Source organism: Pristis pectinata, chromosome 15, assembly GCF_009764475.1.
Source record: "Pristis pectinata isolate sPriPec2 chromosome 15, sPriPec2.1.pri, whole genome shotgun sequence".
Lineage (NCBI taxonomy): Eukaryota > Metazoa > Chordata > Chondrichthyes > Rhinopristiformes > Pristidae > Pristis > Pristis pectinata.
In genome coordinates, this window is record NC_067419.1 from 5,483,620 (window position 1) to 5,506,323 (window position 22,704).

Genomic DNA, 22,704 nt, shown 5'->3' on the forward strand with positions numbered 1-22,704 from the left:
TTAAAGGTCACCATGCAGCCCCCTTTTACTGGAACTTTCTCTCCAGTGTAGCCTGTCACTTTTAACTTCACAGGGTAAATCTCACTCTTTACTGTGAGAGTCTTATAATCATCCATAGATAATCCAGTGTCAAGCTTGAATGGAATTACTGTCTCATTCACAGTTACTGGAACAATCCATTCTGTTTTACCAGCAGCCACAATCTGTACAGAATCCACAAAGAATTCCTCCATTTCCTCATCAACTGTGTGCACCTTTCTCTTGTTAGCCCCAGCTTTGCAGCACCTTGCAAAATGATTCTTCTTCCCACAGCTATTGCAGGACTTCCCATAAGCAGGACACATCTTTGGAATGCGTCTACCTCCACATCTGCTGCATTTGCTGTTTGAGCCTTCCTCCTTGCTTTGCTGTGCTTTTGGAAATGCCTTGTGTGCTGCTTCTCTGTTTTCACAGCATGCACTGTTGTGTCTGCCCTGTACAGCTCCTTAGCTTGTGCTCGTGTGGTTTCTGCTGACCTACACATATTCACCGCCTTTTCTAGGGTCAAGTCTTTTTCACGCAGCAGTTTTTCTCTGAGTCCACTATCTGGAATTCCACAAACTATTCTGTCTTTAACTAGTGAGTTTCTCAAATCTCCAAATTCACAAGACTTACTCAGTGTGTGAAGCTCAGCTAAGTTTTGGTCGAAGCTAACACCTTGTTTCTGGTCACAGGAAAAAAATTCTCTCTCAAATGTGATGTTTTTACTTGGGATAAAATACTCCTCAAATTTTTTCATCAAAGTGCCCACCTCAAAAGCTGTCTCATCAATTTGAAAGTTGTTATAGATGTCCAAAGCATCTTCACCAATCTTGTGCAGAAAAATAGACGCTTTCAATTTTTCATCATTCCTTCCTGCTCCACTAGCATCTATGTTGAATTGCTGTTTGAAGCATTTCCAATTATCAGTTAGATTGTCAGTAAACTGCAGAGGCGTGGGAGGACTTAGCTTATCCATAACGGGAACTCCCGGCCTCTCACCTGAATCTCTCTCGGCAAATCCGGTGACTGCTGAATTTCAGGAACAATGTGCTCCCTCGCCACACCAGACAGCCTTTTTCTGTCTTATTACAGCTTTTCTTTCGTACTCACTGAGTCTCTTTCTCAATTGTACACATCTACTCTCCCTGTTCAGACCTCACACCAACTTCTGACACTATGTTATGTTTGTTCTTCATCAAGAGACAAACTTTGCGTGGGTTTAACATCTGAACATTTTATTTGCCATCTAGCTATAGGGATTTTTAATTGGTTAGCCAATAATTTACCTGTTTTATCTCAGTGAATAAAAGATTGACTTATCTTTTAAGAGTTGATTCTCAATTGGATATGTTAAAAGGAGACCATATTTCATTTTAATGTCAACTCACCTTTTATATAAAGTAGGATCTGGATCCAAGGCATATTTTTGGTCTAGAAGTTTCAATTGATTGGCTAAATCAATCTTCTGTGTTAGCTTTTTTCTTAATGCTTGCCATGTAAGAGATAAGATGTATGATTTAAGTTAGAGGGATATGTGGGAGGAAGGGGTTAGATAGTCATGGGTGTGGTTTGAAGGACAGCACAACATGGTGGGCCGAAGGGCCTGTATTATGCCGTATGGTTCTATGGTTCTATAATTTGTCCATTCATAAAGGCTTTAAAAGTATCCCATATAATAAGACTAGAAGTCTCTCACAGTGTATTCTTTAAAAAAGAAAGTGATTTGTTTCTCCAGTAATTTTAAAAAGTCTATCAGATAGCAAAGTTAGATTAAAGTGCCAGGTCTGTTTATTTGAGGGAGTCCAGGGTGGTTTAAAAATTAAAAACACAGGAGCATGATCTGAAAGAGCAACCTCTTTATATTCACAGGATTGAACTGATGGAATCATTTGACTATCAATAAAAAAAGTTAATCCTGGAATATGTATGGTGAACATGAGAAAAAATGAATATTGCCTATCTTCTGGAGGTAAAAAATGCCAAACATCAGTAATGCCAGATTTCATTAAAAATGATTAAAGGAATAAAGTGGATTTATTAAGAGCTGCTGGTTTAGTAGATGACCTATCTGACCTGGAGTCTAAATAACAATTAAAGTCTCCTCCTAGAACCAGAGAGTAAAGACTCAAATTTGGCAAAAGTGCAAAATAAAAAGCTCAAAAAATTCTGGTCATCCATACTTGGAGCATAAATACTGGCAAATACCATTAGTCCATTATCTAATTTTTCCTGATACTGTAACAAAATGACCATTAGTATCCATTACCTTATGTTGAACAAATGAAACTGTATCATCTATAAAAATTGAGACCTCGCCCCCCCCCGCCAGATTTAGCTCGGAAAGAGGAATGAAATTGCACCCCTCTTCATCGACTGAAAAAGTGTGGAATATCACAATTGAGTATGAGTTTCTTGTAAAAAGATAATTGGAGCCTTGAACTTTTTAAATATAGGCAAAAATCTTATTTCATTTTACAGGGTGATTTAACCCTTTTACATTAAAACTAATTAAATTAGTAACTCAATCCATTTTAATATTATTTAAATGAGTAATAAAAGGATAATAAACAAGTCACACTGGAATGTAGATTCAAACTAAACAGTGAATTTTCCGATAAAGGAAACTAAACAACAGACCAAAACAGCTTCCAAAGAGAGAACCCAACTCTCCTCCCACCACCCAAAGACAGAAAGCCGACAGCTTGAACTACAGACAGTGTTTACCAAAGCAGTCCTGCCCCCATGTTTCAAGGTTAGGTATTTTCAACCCAGTCAAAACAGTAACTTGAAAAAAAAGTTTCAAAATCATAGAATAACAAGTATCCTTGTTAGTTTATTAGTTAAAAACCTCAAAGAATATATACACAACAACATATAAAGATCAAAAATCAAATTACATAAACAAAGTATTAGTAAGGGGTTATCAAAACTAAAGAAATAAATGTCCATGAAGAAAATTACAGAGTCGTTCAATTGTTAGATTCCAGAAAATCTTGAGCATCTCCAGGCGAGCTGAACCACTTGTGCGAGCCATTTTTCAGAAAAATTCTAAGCTTTGCAGGGTAACAGAGGGAGGGCTTGAAACCTTGGTTGTAAAGCTCCAACATGACCTTTTTGAATTTAATATGTTCATTCCTAACCTTGGGTGAGAAATCTTCAACAATTCTAATCTTGTAATCTTGGTAGTTAATCATTCCTCTTCGATGAGATTCACGAATTAGAAGGTCCTTAATTTGAAAGTCATGCAGAGAGATAATGACTGACCTAGGTTTACCTTCCATAGGAGGTTTGTACACTGGTGATCTATGTGCTCTACTAATCTTAGGCAAAGATTTTAAAATAGTAGGAAATAATTGAGCCAAAAGGTTTGCAAAGAAAATCCTTCCACTAGCTCCTTGAGACCCAAAATACAAAGATTGTTTCTTCTACTTCTGTTTTCTAAGTCAATAATCTTCTGCTTTAATTTTTCATTGGACTTAGATTGCTTTTTACAAAGCTTTTCCGAATAATCAATTTTCTCATCCAAAACCGAGAGAGTTGCTTCATTCTCTTTAATCCATTCATCACAAACATGTAAAGTTTCTTGGATAGAGTCACAGTGGCTTGCTTTCCCTCGCTTTTTACAGCCACTGTCACAATGTCACACAAGGAGCGAGATCACCGAGAACCCAAATGCGGAACACCAGTACGAGACTGGAGACAGGATGCTTCCTCGGAAGTGAACGCAGACGGCGACCGGAAGGAATCTTGCCTCGGGGCTCTGAGGAGGAGTCTCGACATGGAAACAGGGTTTTCAAGGAGGAATAGTTAAACTGGGACTGCTCTAGAGTTGACAGCTCTAAGCAGCCAGGAGACAAAGTATACCCAGAAGTAGACCAATACTCTGGCAACCTGTGCTAGTGAAACCAGAGTTCTTATACTAGTCTCCTGATGGATCTCAGGTGTGTGTCATTATGTAATTAGTGGTGCATGGAAACCATGTGCTGCACAACAAGGCCCCATCAATGGGGCCGAATCGAAGACCAGCACTCGGAACCATGACAGTACCAACAACCCCCCCCCCCCCACCCCCCCACAAATGGGAGCCTTCAGGCAACCCACCGGGCTTGTCCGGATGGGTCTGATGGAATTCATGAATGAGGGAAGTGTCCAAAATGAAGGAGCGAGGAACCCAGGAGCATTCCTCTGGACCGTATCCCTCCCAGTCGACCAAGTATTGCAGACCCCTACCTTGGCTGGGCACATCCAGTAAATGCCAGACAGTGTATGCTGGGTGGCCGTCAAAGGTCTGGTTGGGGGGGGTTGGTAGGGGAGAGGGGCTTGGCTGGAGCGCACAATGGACTGCTAGCCATCGGCTTCACCTGGGACACGTGGAAAGTGGGATGTATCCTCAGAGCCATAGGCAATTTGAGCCGGACCGCCGTGGGATTGACAATCCGCTCAATCTTAAAAGGTCCCAAGAAGTGAGGGGCGAGTTTCTTTATTCAAGTTACTTTATTGTCATCATCCATGCTATGAAAACACATGGTGGAATGAAATGTCATTTCTTGGGCTCGTCCTTGAGGAGGATGTCCTTAGCTGAGAGCCAAACCTTCTGCCCAGGCTGGTACACCAGTGCAGGAACCCGATGATGATCAGCAACTCTCCGGTTGCGGTCGGCGGTATGGAACAGGCCTGCGCATGTCCTCCCAGACCTTGCGGCAACGGTGGAGACAGTCTTGAACTGAGGGCACGGCAATGTCTTCTTCATGGATGGAGAACAGCGGGAGTTGGTAACCGAGGGAGCATTCAAAGGGGGAATCGACTGGTGGCAGTGCAGACCAGAGAGTTGTGGGCATACTCAACCCAAGCGAGGTGGGTGCTCCATGTAGATAGGTTGTTTGTCGTAATGCAGCGTAGTGCCCTTTCCAAATCCTGATTTGCCTGTTCCGTCTGGCCTTTTGTCTGTGGATGGAACCCGGATGATAGGCTTACTGACGTTCTGACGTCCTGACAAAAGGACCTCCATACTGCAGAGACGAACTGGGGACCCCGGTAGAAGACAATGTCTGCAGGGATTCCGTGGAGGCGGAGGACATGTTGGATGACCAGGTCGGCTGTCTCCCGAGCTGCAGGAAGTTTGGGAAGGGCCACAAAACGCACTGCTTTGGAAAATCAGTCCACTATGGTGAGGACAGCAGTGTTGCCGTGAGAAGGGGGCAGTCCCGTGACAAAATCCAGGGTGATATGGGACCACGGACGGCTAGGTACAGGTAAGGGACAAAGCAGTCCAGCAGGTGGTCGGTGGGAGGCTTTTCCACGGGTGCAGACAGAACAGGCAGAAACAAAGGAATGGGTATCAGCGTCCATGGAGGGCTACCGGAAGTGTTTCTTCAAGAGGAAAAGAGTCCCAATTCCCGGATGGCAGGTGAAATGAGAAGAATGTCCCCACTGAAGAACCTGAGACCGCACGGACTCTGGTACAAAAAGGCAGCTGGGTGGTCCGTTACCTGGGTGAGGTTGGGCTCCCTTGACTGAGGCCTCAATCTCCCAGGTGAGGGCCGCCACCACACAGGACCGGGGAAAAATGGTCTCAGGGTTAGGATGGTCTCCTCGGTAGTGTATTGCCGGGAGAGAGCATCGGGCTTCCTGTTCTTGAACCCAGGACGACGTTAACGTAAACCTGAACCTGCCAAAGAATAATGCCCACTGGGCTTGATGGGAATTCAGGCGTTTAGTGGTTCTGATATATTCCAGGTTCTTGTGGTCTGTCCAAATGATAAACGGATTCTCCGCTCCCCCCAGTCAGTGCCTCCACTCCTCCAAAGCAAGCTTGACTGCCAGTAACTCCTGGTTCCCCACGTCGTAATTACATTTGGCGGAGGACAACCGGCAAGAAAAAAAAAGCACAGGGGTGCAGTTTCTGATCCAAACCTGAGCATTGTGAGAGAACCGCTCCCACCCCAGAGTCAGAGGCGTCGACCTCCGCAGTGAATTGACTGGAGGGGTCTGGTTGGACCAGGATGGGGGGGGGGGGGGGGGGGAGGACGTGAAGCATTTCTTCAGCTCCGAGAACACTGAGTCAGCTTCAGGGTTCCAAAGAAAAGGGGTCGTAGGTGAAGTGAGTTGAGTAAGGGGAACCACCACCCAACTATAATCCTTAATGAAACAGCGATAGAAATTCGCAAACCCCAGAAACCATTGGAGTTGTTCGCGTGTCGTGGGTCGAGGCCACTCCGCAACCACCCAGATCTTGGCGGGATCTGCCCTTACTCATCTGCTCTCAATGATGTATCCTAAGAAGCCGAAGGAAGGGACGTGAAATTCACATTTCTCAACGAAGAGCTTGTTTTCCCAAAGCCTCCGGAGGACCTGACAGACCTGCTGGGTGTGTTCCTGGAGACCGCTGGAGAAGATCAGGATGTCATCCAGATAGACAAACACGGAGCAATTTATGAAGTCTTGTAGGCATTCATTGATCAGAGCTTGGAAGACGGCGGGAGCATTGGTGAGGCCGAATAGCATTACCAGTAATTCGAAGTGGCCAAGAGGGGCATTAAATGATGTTTTACACTTGCCTCCCTCCTTTATCCTGACCAGGTGGAAAGCGCTTCGTAGATCTAGTTCATAGATCTAGAATATGGTGACCCCATGAAGTAGTTCAAAAGCGGAATTGATGAGAGGCAGTGGGTATTTGTTTTTGCAGTTATGTTACTTAGGCCCCAGTAGTCGATACACAGAAGCGGTGAGCCGTCCTTCTTCCTCACAAAGAAGAACCCTGCACCTACCAGGGAGGATGAGGGACAAATAATGCCTACCGAGAGAGATTCATTGATGTACCCCTCCACTGCTTCCCTCTCTGGACGGGAGAAGTTATATAGCTGACTGGTAGGTAGCGGAGCTCCAGGGAGAATATCGATTGTGCAATCGTATAGCCAGTGTGGGGGGCAGGGAAAAACCCTGTTTGCTAAATACTTGCCCCAGGTCGTGATACTCCGCTGGAACCCTGGACAAGTCTGGGGTTTCAGCAGCCGACGAACTAGCGGTAGCCTTTACCGGGGAAACAGCCGACTGGAGACGTGGAGTGGCAGAACGGACTCCAACTGACTATCCTGCCCATGGACCAATCGAGGTGGGGATTGTGGTGGCTCAACCAGGGGTACCCAAGAACCATCAGTGTCTGTGGGGAGGCTATCAGGTGAAATTGGACCTCTTCCCAACGGTTTCCAGAGATCAGCAACGACAGCGGAGGTGTACGGTGCGTGACTTGGGTCAACAGTCTGCCATATAGTACCCAGACTTCTAGAGGGGGTAGTCAGCGGCTCCTGAGGAATCCCAGCCCAGGAGGCTAGGCACTTGAGTCCACCAAGGCGGAAAGGGACAGGGACTGTTGGAGGTACCTTATGGTGGCTGAGATCAGCATGTGATTCTGGGGGACGAAAGGGAAAGTTACCTGGCCCACCAGGACCCCCCTCTCTACTGGTGAGCCTTCCCTTTTGGCCGAAGGGAACAAGTGGCAAGAAAGTGGCAAGGCTAGCCGCAATAGGGGCAATTCCCAGCTCTTAACCTCCGACATCATTCAGAGGGAGAAAGGCTGTTCCATCCCAGCTGCATAGGTTGCTCCCCCAGAGTGGTGCAATCGGCCAGTTCGGGAGCACCTCCAGGAGTGGAAGGAGCAGAGAGGCTCTGGCTAGGAGAGGCTGGGAAGGTGACTTGTGGGGGTGAACGGAGGTGTTGGACGAACCGCCCTCTCTCTACCACTCTCGGAGGTGGTTGTCCAGCCTGGTGGCTAGGGATATCAGAACATCCAGGCTGGTTGTCTCATCCCTTGCCACCAACTCGTCCTTTATCCGGTTGCCGAGGCCTTGCTGAAAAATCCCATGGAGAGCCTCATCATTCCAATGAGTCAGCTGCTAACGTCCAGAACTCCACAGAGTACTCCGCAACACTGCAGGAGCCCTGACGGAGGGGGAGTAGTCACTTGGCTGCCTCTTTACCCCTGACAGGATGGTTAAAGAGCTTTCTCATTTCCTTGATGAAGGTGTGAAATGAGGAGCAGGTCTCTGGTTGATTGTCCCAGATGGCAGTGGCCCATTCTAGCACACTTCCTTGCAACAGCCCCACAATAAATGCTATCTTGGATTTATCAGTGGTGTACGTGGAGGGCCACTGCTCAAACACTAATGAGCATTGTAGCAGGAAAGACCAGCACTTTCCCAGATCCCCATTGTAGGGTTCTGGGTCTGGTACATGCAACTCCTTGAGTAGTCAGGTCATCAAACCAGAGGGTGATACTATTACAGATTATCCAGGCTGGTCAGAGAGTTCTCAGAGCAGAAGAGGGAAGAAGAGCAGAGACTCAGCTGACCTGCCCAACATTCACTGCTAGGGTACAGAAGTCTTCCATAACCTCCCAGAGCTGCTGGTCATGCCAAACCGGAAGGGAGCCCTGGCTAGTGGGGGCTTCTTGCAGGGGATTCATGTCCACTGGGTTCATGGTGGTCAGAGTATTCTGTCACAATGTCACACAAGGAGCAAGATCACAGAAAACCCAAATGCAGAACACCAGTACAAGACTGGAGACAGGATGCTTCCTCAGAACCATTCACAGACAGCAACCAGAAGGAATCTTGCTTCAGGGCTCTGTCTCAGTCCCAACACAAAAACAGGGTTTTCAAGGAGGAATAGCAAAACCAGGACTGCTCTAGAGTTGCTAGCTCTTAGCAGCCAGGAGACAAAATACACCCAGAGATAGACCAATACTCTGGCAACCAGGGTTCTTATACTAGTCTCAGGTGTGAGTCATTATGCAATTAGTGGTGCATGGAAACCATGTGCTGTACAACAAGGCACCATCAATGGGGCCAAATCGAGGGCCAGCACTTGGAACGATGACAGCCACTTCTTGTTCCCCATGTGACCCCTTGCATTGCCTACTGGGAACTGTAGTTCTGTATTATAACTACATAATAACACATAATAACACACTCCCTTTGGTTAAAGTAGAGCAAGGTGAAACAGGTCCATCGTAACAAGGTTGACTTCAATGATATTTTAGCTTCTATTTCAAGGAGGCTCCCAATAAGTTTGGGAAGGATCAACGTTTGAAAGAAAGGACATTTGAGAAGACTCGTACCTCACACTGAGCCACCCATTCGACTTCTCAAACTACTTCACACTCATTCAAGTACTTGATCGGTAGGAAATGGCTTTAATGATTTTTGTTTATTCAACCAAGAATTTCCCTTTTAAATGGAAGTCATCACCATTGATTTTTAAATCGCCATGAAAGCACAAATTTGATCATGAGCTGGATTAAAAATTTGATTCAAAATAACACATTCTTTTCATCATTGGCTTTGTAAACATAAAGCGTCATTGATAGCTAGAGTTTGATTACGTAGAACAGTAAAGCACCGGACAGGCCTTTCGGCCCACAATGTTGTGCTGATCTTGATACCAATTTATACTAAATGTCCTCCTCCTGTGTATCATCCACATCTCTCTATTCCCTTCATATTCATGTGTCTGTCTAAAGGCCTCTTAAACTCCGCCAAACTGCCTGGTTCCACTGCTACCCCTGGTAACCCACTCCAGGCACCCACCACTCTCTGCGTAAAGAACTTGCCCCTCAGGTCGCCTTTAACCTTCCCCCCCTCTAGAATGAAGTCATCTTCTTCCTACTACACCCTAACCATCTGTTACACCCTAACCATTACACCCTAACAACTGAAACCCGAACCTGCCAGATATAAGCACTGCTAAACACACACTGACCCATGAACAATACTGGGCACACTGTTCAACGTGTTCTCATATTGCTTATACAATTACCAACACCCCGCTACTCCCCCCCCCCCCCCACCACATAACACAGAGACTGCATTATAATATTTTATGCTAAAGAGCTGTTTGTTTCAATCTTAGTCACAGAATCATACAGCGGAAACAGGCCCTTCAGCCCATCATTCGATTATCAGCCACCCGCTACACTAATCCCAACTTAATCCCATTTTTTATTCCTCCCAACCCCCCCCCCCCACCCTTCCCCACATTCTACCCCTCACCTACACATTCGGGACAATTCACAAGCGGCCAATTAACTCCCCGACCCGCACGTCTTTGGAATGTGGGAGGAAACCGCAGCACCCAGAGGAAACCCAGGCGGTCACAGGGAGAATGTGCAAACTCCACACAGACAGCAGCCGAGGTCAGGATCGAACCCGGGTCTCTGGTGCTGTGAGGCAGCGGCTCTACCTGCTGAGTCACTGCTCCGCCCTTCAAATCAGATGTTCTTTATCTCCTTGGTCTGCAGGTGCACTGTGTAAAAAAGGTGCAACCACCAGTGCACATCCTGCTTAACAATCAGCAAGGGAATTGCAACGGCAGCTACGCTAATCAGGGTTTGATTCAGATGGACAGTCAGCCACCTGCCTGAGCTGTCACCTATTTCCCAGATCTGTTTCCCAACCAGTAAACTTTGGAGCCAAATTAAAACATTTCTCTCTCCTCCCGTAATGCTTTATCTCCCTTTTGTATCTCACTGGCCTTTCAAACCTCCTATTTCATTTGTTTTTTCTCGATGTCTATTATTCAGTTTAAATGTTTAAAGAGATTGTCATTGAACTGCAGAAGTATTGGGTTGTTTCTAGGGGACTGTGGAGGAAGATTGTAGACTGATGCTGGGTTTGAATAGTTGTCCCATTGCCTCCAGCAGGGTTATGCTTGCTTGCACAGCGGCCCGGCTGCAGTAAGATCTACGCTGCCCAGCATCGGTCCCTGAACGCCACATTATCCCTCATTATTGGGGTCCTGCTCAGGCTCCTGAGGGGAGTTGAAGTCCAGGGCCCTTGCGGAGGTTCCTGCAAGAAAGAGAGGGTCCTGTGGTTATACGCTTGCTTGTCAATGTTGCAGAGTGAGAACTAAAAAACAAATTTACTGCTTATAAAGCAATTCCCAACACATGCCCAGATTGCAATGCCTTAAACCCATCACACCGGTCTGCCCCTCACAGCAAGTATATACAAGGTGAGCATCACCTCCTGATGATCTCTGTACAATCATCACTGACAGAGTGTGGGGGAGAAGCTGAAAGAAGAGGGAGGGAGTGATCAAAGGTTGCAAACTAGACCAAAAAAGGAATCCAGCTGTGCTTCGTGGTATCCACCTAAACGCAAGGAGGATAATGAATAAGGCAGCTGAGTTGACGGCACTGATGAAAGCATGATATAACGCTATTTACAGTGCCAGCGACCCGGGTTCAATTCCGGCCGCTGTCTGTAAGGAGGTTGTACATTCTCCCCGTGTGTCTGCGTGGGTTTCCTCTGGGTGCTCCGGTTTCCTCCCACATTCCAAAGACGTACGGGTTAGGAAGATCTGGGCATGCTATGCTGGCGCCGGAAACGTGGTGACACTTGCGGGCTGCCCCCAGAACACTGCACAAAAGATATATCTCACTGTGTGTTTCGATGTACATGTGACTAATAAAAAAATCTTAAAAAGATCTTACTGAAAGGAGGAAGAGACTGCAGCTTTAAAGTGGTAAACAGAGCTTCCAGTGGAGATAGAAAAGGACGGGGCAGGGAAATATTGGCTAAAGAAACAATAAAAGCTGTAGAAAGGGATGTTGTTGGATCATCAAGTGGGGCTGTATGGGTTGAACTACAGAACAAAAAGGTGCAGTCATACTGTTGTGAGTGCAGTATTGTCCTCCAAACAGGAGAGAGAAGGGCAAATCCACCGGTAAATTTCTGGAAAATGCAAACCTCCCCATGAGGATGTTAATAGTCGAAGGTTTCAGTCACCCAAATATTAACCAGGATCCAGAGAGTGCAGAGGGCATGGAATTCCCCAAAAAGCTCTGAAGGCCAACAGACAGGCACTTTTCCTCCTGGAGTGAAGGAAGCTGTGGGGTGACCTTACAGAGGTTTATAAAATTATAAGGGGCATAGATAAGCTAAGATATTTTTATTAGTCACATGTACATCAAAACACACAGTGAAATGCATCTTTTGGAATGTGGGAGGAAACCGGAACACCCAGAGGAATCCCACACAGACACACGGGGAGAACTTACAAACTCCTTACAGACAGCGGCCAGAATTGAACCTGGGTCGCTGGCGCTGTAATAGCGTTACACTAACTGCTAATGGTCACAGCTTTTTTCCTCAGGTAGTGGAGTCTACAACTAGAGAGCGTAGGCTTAAGGTAAGAGGGGAAAGATTTAAAAGAGACCTGAGGGGCAACATTTTCACACAGAGGGTGGTGGGTATATGGAACGAGCTGCCAGAGGAAGTGGTAGACGTGGGCCGATTATGACATTTAAAAGACATTTGGACAGGTTCATGGATAGGAAAGGTTTCGAGGGATGTGGGCCAAATGCAGGCAAATGGGACTGGCTCACTTAGGCAACTTGGTCGGCATGGACAAGTTGGGCTGAAGGGCCTGTTCCCATGCTGTGTGACTCTATAACTCTAAGTAGGGAGTCCAACAGGGGAGGGTGGAAGTCCGGGAAACTGTCACAAACTCTTTCAATGCGACCCACCAGAATTCAGTTAGATTTAGCTTGGTCATGGAGAAGGTCAAAGATGAAATGGGAAGAACGATCCTGAATGAGGGGGAAGGCCAATTTTACTGGACAAAGTGATTTAATAAATCAGACAGGAAATGGTTACTTGGCGTTAATCAGTCTCAAAGCAATGGGAGGCACTTAAGGAGATTCAAGGGTAATCAAGGTGCCCCTTCCCCCAATAAGTGAAGACTGGAATGTGTCCGATCTGGAGTCCCCGGGTGACGAGATGTATCGAGGGGAGAACGGCAATGGAAGGAGGCCACTGTCAGATGCTGAGAGTGTAACGGAATAGAAAGCCTAAACAATGCAGAAAGTGTAGGAGTGAAATGAAAAGGTAAATTAGAAAAGCAAAGAGAAGGTATGAAAACATATTGGCAAATCAATTCAAAGAAAATCGAGCGAGGTCACCAAGGTGCGGAGGCAGATGACATGGGTAAGGTTTTACAATAAATATTTTGCAGCAGTCCTTACAAGAGAGGGGGCTGCTGCTGCTGCTGCTGTTAGGGTAAATGAATGTGAAATGTTAGGTGGGATAAACATGGTAAAGGAGGGCGTATTGAGGAGCCTGGCGTTCTTTGAATGTAGGTGAGACACCAGGCCCAGATGGAATACATTTGAAGCTGCTGAGATATCCCAGGAGCTCTGACTACAATTCTGTAATCTCCCCCAGGTAGAGGAATGATTATTGGTGATTCGAGAATGTTCATGTTGTACCGTTGTCTAAGAAGTACTCAGATCAGTTAGTTTAGCGTTTGGCAATTTACTGGAATCCATTCTACAGAACAGTTAAAAGGCACAAATTAACCAGGGTTAGTAAAATGGATTTGTTTAGAGAAAGTCACGTCATGTCAACGACAGATTTTTTGGTGGAGGTAACAAGGAGGATCGATGAGGGCGGCGCGCCTGATGTAATCTACATGGATTTCAACAATGTCCCACATGTCAGTCTGATGAAAATGAAAAGCCCCCAGGATCCAAGGGCGGGACAAATTGGATTCAAAATCATCTCAATTTCAGGAGGAAAAGGGTAGTGGTTGATGGGTGTTTTTATGACAGAAAACCTGTTGCCACAGCGGTACCTCGGGGATCAGTGCTTGGTCCTGTGCTTTGAGTAATGTTGACGATTCAGTTCTAAAAGTAGGGGCATGATAAAGAAGTTTACAGATGATGCAAATATTGTCAGAGTCACTGACAATGAAGAGGAAAGTTTTAGTCACAGGGAGATAAAGCTGGACTGGTCATTTGGGCTGAAGCGGAGTTTAATCCACAGTAATGTGAGGTGATGCACTGGGGGAGGTGCAACAGGGTGAGGAAATCCACAGTGAATGGACGACAATGAGAGTTGCGGAGGAATAGAGGGGCGGATACTAGGTCCACAGATCTTTAACGTGCCCGGTCAATGAAGTGCTTAGGAAGGCGCAGAATATAAGAGCAGGAGGGTTATGCCGGAACCGTGTACAACACGACTTAGACCACAGCTTGAGTACTGCAGTTCTGCTCACCCACCACATCACAGGAAGATGTGATTGAGCTGGAGAGGGTGAAGAAGAGATTTGTGATGATGTTGTCAGGACCGGAAAACTGTAGATATGAGGTATGGTCAGACAGGGAGTGGCTGCTTCCTTCAGGACAGAGGAGATGAAGGGAGGATTGAACTGAGGTGTATAAACTTATGAAGGTCAAAGATAAACAGGAAGACTAGAGGTTTAAGGTACGTGGTTAGAAGGGCGATGAGGAAAATGAGAGAGGGTGGTGGGGTCTGGAACTCACTGCCTGGCAGGGTGCGAGAGGCAGAAACCCTCATCACGTGTATCAGGAGTATCAGGAACAAGGCTGATGAACTTAGAGCGTGGGTAAGTATGTGGAACTTTGATGTGGTGGCAATTACAGAGACTTGGCTCTCACAAGGGCAGGAGTGGCAGCTGGATATTCCAGGGTTTAGATGTTTCAAAAGGGACAGGGATGGAGGTAAAAGAGATGGGGGAGTGTCTCAAGGGCTCAAGATCCCTCAAGGTTGCCACACAGGTCGACAGGGTTGTTAAGAAGGTGTATGGAGTGTTGGCCTTCATTAGTCGGGGTATTGAGTTCAACAGCCACGAGGTAATGTTGCAGCTCTATAGGACTCCATAGAAATTAGACCACAGTTGGAGTATTGTGTTCAGTTCTGGTCGCCTCATTATAGGAAGGATGTGGAAGCTTCAGAGAGGGTGCAGAGGAGATTTGCACAGGGAGAGGTGCACAGGGTCTGCACTGTGCTGTAGTGTTCTACGTTCTATGCAAGACTGGGATGTGTACATGAGGAGCTGTGACCCGCAGGTCTGCGGACCTGGGGAACTCAGACCCGAGGGGATCAAAGGCCTCCTCCCGTATTGCAAGTTGGCTGTGATTCAGTAAAACACTCCCAACTTGTAAAATATGCCGGTGTGCTTCACAGCGGCACGAGTGGGCAAAGTTTGATATTGTGCCACGTGAAGACCACTCAACAGAAGAGACTAAAAAACCTGGCAAAAGAAGCAGGTTCTGGGGAGTGACAGGGAGGGAGTTCAGGAGGAAACACGGAAGGTGCAGCCGCCTATGATGGAGCGGTTGTATTCTGGGGCAACTCCGAAGACTGGAACTGGAGGAATGCAGGTATTTGCTTCACTGGCTTCTGGAGTGTGGATGGCAGGAGGCAGCATCCTTGTCCTCCCCTGTTGCCCCTGAGCTGGTGGGCTTGTGGGGCCATTTCAGAGGTGGTTCTGTGGGGGCAAATAACGTCGTTTTTGTCTGAAGTTCTTACCGCTCAGGTTGATGTTCTGTTTCCACTGTCAGAGAGAGAGGAAGAAAGAAAGAGGGAGTCAGCCATAAATACAACACAATGTGCAGAAACACAACACACAGCTCTGAGTCAAATTATCTGGCAACTGAACCACTGCAGGATATCAAGGCAGGAGCATCACCTTATTTAAGATATTTATTAATTAGTCACATGTACATCAAAACACACAGTGAAATGCATTGTTTTGTGTTACTGAGAGTGTTCTGGGGGGGCAGCCCGCAAGTGTAGCCGCGCTTCCGGTGCCAACACAGCATGACCACAGCTTCCTAACCCGTACGTCTTTGGAATGTGGGAGAAAACCGGAGCACCTGGAGGAAACCCACGCAGACACACAGGGAGAACGTACAAACTCCTTACAGACAGCGGCCGGAATTGAACCCGGGTCGCTGGCGCTGTAATAGCGTTATGCTAACCGCTACACTACCGTGCCTGCTGTGGGTTATTGTCACGGCAACAAAGCATCCAATCTCTTTCTGGGTTGATTAGAGCAAAGTTTGATGAACATAACTACAGTTTATGTTTGAGGCATATGAAATATTCCCAGTGCGGATATAGAGAGAGCTCCGGAAAAGCCTCTGACAAACACGACTTGGAATATTATTGGAGATTTAGGGCTCCCACAATTATAATTTTTAATGATCATTCAGCTGAATCCAGCAGCCCCAGAGCAGGTAGGGTGCAGTCAGACACAGGCTAGTCACCGAAAGGGCAGCACAATGGTGCAGCTAGTGGATCCGCTGCCTCACAGCTCCAGAGATCCGGGTTCGATCCTGATCCCTGGTGCTGTCTGTGTGGAGTTTGCACGTTCTCCCTGTGACCGCGTGGGTTTCCCTCAGTAGCTCCGGTTTCCTCCCACATCCCAAAGACGTGCAGGTCGGTGGGTGAATCGACCCCTGCAAATTGTCCCCAGTGTGAGAGGTAGAACCAGGGGGTAGTTGATGAGAATGTGGGGTGAATGAAATGGGATTAGTGTGAAGGGGTGCTGAATGGTTGGCATGGACTCGACGGGCCAAAGGGCCTTTTTCCGAACTGAAGGAGGTGAATGTCATTATCCCGAGTCTCCCAGGTTGTATCGTTCAATAACCTCGGCGAGGCTGAATGTATCAAGGCAACATTTAAAGCAAGACGAATGGGTGTAAGGTGCTGGGCCCTGTCTACGGAAGGAATGTTGGGGGACACGGTTCTGTTCAAAGAAGTAAACGGTCACAAGTCTGTCACATCCACATTTTGTTCTGTTTATTCGGTTCTCAGGGCGTTGTGGGGGAGGGGAAGATAGGACAGAGGGAGATGGGGCGAGGTGGGAGAGGAGAGATGGAGGGCAGGAACTACAGGGAGGGGGTTGAGGGTAGAGATTTTGAGGGAGGGAAGGGAGAAAGATGATGGAGCGAGGGCGCAGAGGTGAGGGAGGGGAGAGAGGAGAGAAGATGAGAAATGAAGAGTTGTGGGGAGACATGGGGAGGGGGAGAGAGAAGGGGGAGGGGGAGAGAAGGTTGAGGTGGAGAGAGAGAAGGGGAGGAGGGAGAGAAGGGAGGGAGGAGAGAGAGGAGGGACAAGTATAGGGAGGGCTGTTGGAGAGAGAGAACGGGAAGGAAGAGAGACGGAGAGAGGGGGAGAAGGAGAGAGGGGAAGGAGAGGGGGAGAAGCAGAGGGGGGAGAAGGAGAGGGGGGGAGAAGGGGAGGGGGGGAGGAGGGGGGGGAGAAGGGGAGAGGGGGAGAAGGGGAGAGGGGGGGCGAAGGAGGGTGGGGAGAGGGGGGAGAAGGAGAGAGGAAGGAGAGGGGGGAGAAGGAGAGGGGAAGGAGAGGGGGGAAGGAGAGGGGAAGGAGGGGGGAGAAGGGGAGGGGAAGGAGAGGGGGAGGAGGGGGGGAAGGAGAGGGGAAGGAGGGGGGAGGAGAGGGGAAGGACAGGGGGGAAGGAGGGGAAGGAGAGGGGGGGAAGGAGAGGGGGAAAAGGGAACGTGAATGTAAAGAGAAGGGGAATCAGTGGTGAAAAGAGAGGTTGGGGTCTGGAAGCAGTGTGTGGGGGGGGGGGGGGAGAAAAGCCTGGGCTGGGATAGTTGGAGGAGGAGAGGGACGAGACTGGGAATGATGAAGGGAAAGGGGGATAGGGATGAGCGGCGTTCCAAGATGGAAGAGAGGCGAGGTTAGAGGAAAGTGGGTGGTAGAAAGCGAGGTGGGAGAAAGAACATGGGGATAAAGAAGGGAGAGGACAGGGGAGGAGAGAAGGTGTGAGAGAGGAGATTAGAGAGGTGAAAACCAGGGGGAGGGATAGTGGGAAGTATAGAGCAGGAACTGGGGAGGGGAGGAGAGGGGAGAGGAAGGCAAATGACAGCGGGTCGAGCAGCATCTGCGGGGGGAAAGGGAGTGTCAACGTTTCGGGTGAAACCCTGCACCAGTCCTGATGAAGGGTCTCGACCCGAAACGTCGACTGGCCATTTCCCTCCACAGAAGCTGCCCGACCCGCTGAGTCCCTCCAGCAGTTTGTTTTTCGCTCCAGATGCCAGCATCAACAGTCTCGTGTGTCGACAGTTAACAGCAGTTTGCTTGAAAGTAAACTGAGACCATGGTTTCTCCAAGCAACCCAGCAAGGTTGGAGCCTACTGGATAAGGGACATCGTACACATGAACTCGATGAACAAGGTGAAGAACGAGAGGGATTGTTTCGAACTGTACTGAAACTCTCCGTGCATCAGTACGCAGTGAAGGAAAGTGCCAATGGAGACTGACATCGGTGCAGTGGTATTGATGACGTGTGAGCAGGAGTTTAACGAGGAGCTCAAGGAGTCATCCACCTCCCTACCTCGGGATCACGGTGACGGGGATGTGTGAAGCTACAGGCAGTGACAGGGAATTGTCCCCGTACAAGGAAGAGATTTGATGGACCAGAACAGATTGTCACACGTAAGGCTGTACTGGGGAGAGACCAGAGCTGTTTGCATTGGCTGCACTTGGTAAGTGCGCCAAGGTGACTGGTGATGAACCAAAGTGTGAAAGCCAAGCTTCAACCTTGGTTCCTCAATGCATGGCCCATCCCTTACTGCATGAAGGCAAAGGTTGGGGAAATCCTGAAGTGACGACAGGGAGCAGATGTCAGTGAAATGGCTGATTTTTCTGCTGCAGCTGCTCCAGTTGTTCCCGTGGTGAAGTCAAATGTCGCCATTAGGGTCTGGGGAGACCATAAGGTACCAGAGAAGCAAAGATAGACAGATAACCCTTTCTCCCGAGTGATTTGAGAGTCCTCTAGACGGGAGGAGGACTAGTGTAGTGATTAGCATAACGCTATTACAGTGCCAGCGACCTGGGTTCAATTCCCACCGCTGTCTGTGAGGAGATTGTACGTTCTCCCCGTGTGTCTGCGTGGGTTTCCTCCGGTGCTCCGGTTTCCTCCCACATTCCAAAGATGTACGGGTTAGGAAGCTGTGGGCCTGCTGTGTTGGCGCCGGAAGTGTGGCGACACTTGTGGGCTGCCCCCCAGCACATTCTCGGTAATGCAAAAAGAAGCATTTCACATGTGTTTTGATGTACATGTGACTAATAAATAAAGATCCTGCCTTATCTTATCTTATCTTATCTTATCTTATCTTATCTTATCTTATCTTATCTTATCTTATCTTGTCTCCACAACCCTTGACGTGTCACGCGATTATTGGCAATCAACGGCAGGTATAGAAGAATTCGGAAAGTGTGTGTCAATGTTTCCAGGAAAGGGGAGTGTCTTTGCTGCCCCAGAAGTGGTTTATCTTGATTATCAGAGAGATGATGAAGGATTCCACCCAGAGGAGAACAAGGACAAAGCAGTGGTGGATGCTTCTCGTCTGACCAACTGAAAGACCCAATTGTGATTCCTCAACGACTTCAAGCGAAGTGTTGGGACCTCTGGGCAAGTGGCTGAATCTTTGGACAAGCGGGTGTGGGCAAAAGAACGGAGAGTGGAAGCAGTTGCTATGGAATTCGCAGGTTCTTGTTCCTCGTGATCCAGTGAGGCCGTTGCTGCTGCCCTTCGAGGTGATGCCTTACAGTGTCAGTGCACCTCCATATGGGAGCCTGGCGTGGTTGTACACAGACATTACTTCAGTCACAACCCAACAACTCATTGCCATGGTGAGGTAGAACAATTTGACAGCACTCAGCATGGACGAGAAGGAGGAGACAACATATTGCTGTCCTCTTCTGCACTGCACGGCACTGCATTATTGCAGCACTGGGAGCGACGTGGTTCCTCCACAAGACACAGCAGTTACTCAGAAGCTGCCACTTGCAGGAGACCCAGGGTGAACCTCGCAGCCAGCAAGTTGCTGGAAGTTTTCTGGAACAAACAAGCAGCTGAAGCGGAGGAACGAAAACAATGTCAAGGTCATCACAAGAATCCACCCAGAGGTGCTCCCAACTGTTGCTCCAACACGGCTGTGGATGTTGTCGGCCCGTTTTTGAGAAAAGTTGTGATGGCAAAGGATGTCCGTTCTTTCTGGACAGAAGCGGCTCCCAAAGGTTCTTCAAGCTCGCAGGCATGGTTTCAGATGTGAGAATGACCTTGGTCAAAGGTGGTTTCTCAGAGTTGCCTGCAGTGGACTGCAGAGGCAACTTTACCAAGTGCCTCAGGAATTAATGGGAATTGCTAATTGGTTTATTATTGTCACATGTACCGAGATACTGTGAAAAGCTTTTGTTTGTGTGCCATCCAGACAGGTCATTCCATATGTGAGCACATCAAGGTCGTAGAAAAGGAAGAAAAAACAAAATTCAGAAAATAGTGTTGCAGTTACAGAGAGAGTGCAGTGTGGGTAGACAAATAAAGTGCAGGGGCCATGACGAGGTAGACTGAGAGATCAAGAGTTAATCCTTATTGTATGAGAGGTCTGTTCAAGAATCTTATAACAGTGGGATAGAAGCTGTCCTTGAGCCTGGTGGTACATGTTCTCAAGCTTTTGTATCTTCTGCCCGATGGGAGTGGCGAGAGGGGGGAATGTCCAGGGTGGGTGGGGTCTTCGATTACGTTGGCTGCTTTTCCAAGGCAGCGGGAAGTGTAGACAGAGTCAATGGAGGGGAGGCTGGTTTGTGTGATGGACTGGGTCGTGTTCACAACTCTCTGCAATTTTGTGCAGTCTCGAGCAGAGCAGCTGCCCTACCAAGCTGTGATACATCCAGATAGGATGCTTTCTATGGAGCCATGTGTGTGCAGTCCCATATAAAACAGCAGCCTAGGCTGTGAAAGAGAGACTGGGAATATGACAGAAGGCAAAACTGAGCTGGAAGTTACAGATTTCCTATTTCACTCCCGGGATACACCACGTACGAGTGCGTGGACCAGCTGAGGTTGTGATCCATCTGAATGATCGTCATACGATGAAGTCACCCCAGCACAAGCAAACCTGTGTTGTTCTTAGTAAACCTCAGATTCTACCAGAGATAGAATTTCTAAATAGGGAAAATGTTAGTTTTACAATTTAGTTGTTCACGTTGACCTTTATTGGCTGCGTTTAGTGAATATTTTCATCCAAATTAAAAGGGGAAAGAGATGGGATTCAAACTCATGGACTTATGTGGAACCGTAGTGGCTTCATGACCTTTCTCGTGCATGAGTGGGCAAAGTGAAAATGGCTTCTTCCACGGAGCTGCAGGTATTTTCTGCTGAATTGCGAGTGTTTTTTTACTGACTGTTTGAGGACATTGAGCAGTGCTGCTGTGTTCCAGTGTAAGGGGTAAAAGTCGGGAGCAGGTGCAGTTTGGGAGATGGAAGGAGAGAGGTGAGAGCGGAGGGCAGGGGAGGGGAAAGGGGATCACTGAGTAAATCACAGGTTCTTTAATGAGTGTTTGTGGGTTGCTGTGTGTTTGATTTTCCTGTTCCCATAGGCACTTACCATCCAACAAGTTGTGCCCTGTGGACGTGGGTCCAAAGTTTTCCCTTTGGGCTTCACACAAACGATGTTTGTGATGCCTCCAACTGCTGTTATTAAATCCATGCACTCGGGGCAGGGGTAGTTGCTGGTGTACAGGGTTGCTTCTTTCAGATCCTGTTTATATCTGTTGAAAAAACACAGAAAATGTTCTCACTTCAGGCAGAGCACAATAAGCACAGGAGGAACATAGGCAGAGACTCAAACTGAGTCAAGCACCAGCTCCTCTCTGCACTGATCGTAGCAACTCAGCCACTGTGTGACAGCACTGCACATGCCTCAGGCATCGGGTCATGCAGCACGGAACAGACCCTTTGGCCCAACTCACCCATGCTGACCAAGGTGCCTTCCTGAGTTAGTCCCATTTTCCTGCATTTGGCCCATATCCCCCAAAACTTTTCCTATCCTGGAACTTATCCAAATGTCTTTTAAATGTAATTGTACCCACCTCTACCACTTCATCTGGCAGCTCATTCCATATACCCACCACCCTCTGTGTGAAAAACCTGCCCCTCAGATCCCATTTAAGTCTTTCCCCTCTCACCCTAAACCTATGCCCTCTAGTTTAAGAGCCCCCTACACTGGGGAAAGATTCCACCTTATCTGCACCTGTCATGATTTTATAAGCCGCTACAAGGTCACCCCTCAGCCTCCCATGCTCCAGGGAAAACAGTCCCAGCCTATCCGATCTCTCCTTATAAATCAAGCCCTCCAGTCCAGTAAAATCCCAGTGAATCTCTTCTGCATCCTCTTGAGCTTATTCACCTTCTTTCATAGTGTGGCGACCAGAGTTGTACACAGAACTCCCTGTGGTCTCACAGACACCCTATGTATGTCGCCCCTCTGAGGGATTGCAAAAGCGGTTCCTTTCTCTGATTCTGAGTCACGGGGAGGGGAGTTTCTCCTCAGTACCTCCCTCTAGCACACTAGTGAGTTTCCCAAACAAATGTGGGGTCCGGTGAGGCCCCTCCTCTGCCTTGTTTGGATGTTGTTTTGCGGAATCTGTCAGGGAGGATGTGGGAACCGGTGGGAGGGTGGGGGGGTTGATGATCACAGGCTGCATGGGCCCTCAGGTCAAAGCTTCCTGAACGAGCTTGCTGCCTCTGCAGACAGTCGTGTGGGGGTGGAGGAGCGCCTGTGGCCAATTCCTTCTGTCCCCAATGACCAGTTTTTACAGATGCACCACAGAATGCATTGCGGCTTGGTATCCGGTCTTGGTAAGCTGCAACTGCTCTCACCGAGACCGCAAGAAATTGCAGAGAGTCGTGGACACAGCCCAGTCCAACAGGCAAACCAGTCTCCCCTCCATAGACTCTGTCTACACTTCCCGCTGCCTTGGGAAAGCAGCCGACATCATCAAGGACCCATCTCACCCCGGTCATTCTCTCTTCTCCCCCCACCCGTCAGGCAGAAGATACAAAAGC

General features: G+C 48.0%; 1 protein-coding gene across 1 annotated transcript in view; it reads right to left on the reverse strand.

Moving 5' to 3' along the window:
* Nucleotides 1-10,052: 10,052 nt before the first annotated feature.
* LOC127578643 (cytidine and dCMP deaminase domain-containing protein 1-like) overlaps nucleotides 10,053-22,704 on the reverse strand; it is a 75,173-nt gene continuing 62,521 nt past the window's right edge. Inside the window, exons 21-23 of the mRNA XM_052030841.1 lie at nucleotides 21,245-21,407; nucleotides 15,351-15,375; nucleotides 10,053-10,862 (exon numbers count right to left, since the gene is read on the reverse strand). Coding sequence (XP_051886801.1) covers nucleotides 10,792-10,862; nucleotides 15,351-15,375; nucleotides 21,245-21,407 — 259 coding nt within the window. The 3' untranslated portion in view covers nucleotides 10,053-10,791. The remainder of the gene's footprint in view (nucleotides 10,863-15,350; nucleotides 15,376-21,244; nucleotides 21,408-22,704) is intronic.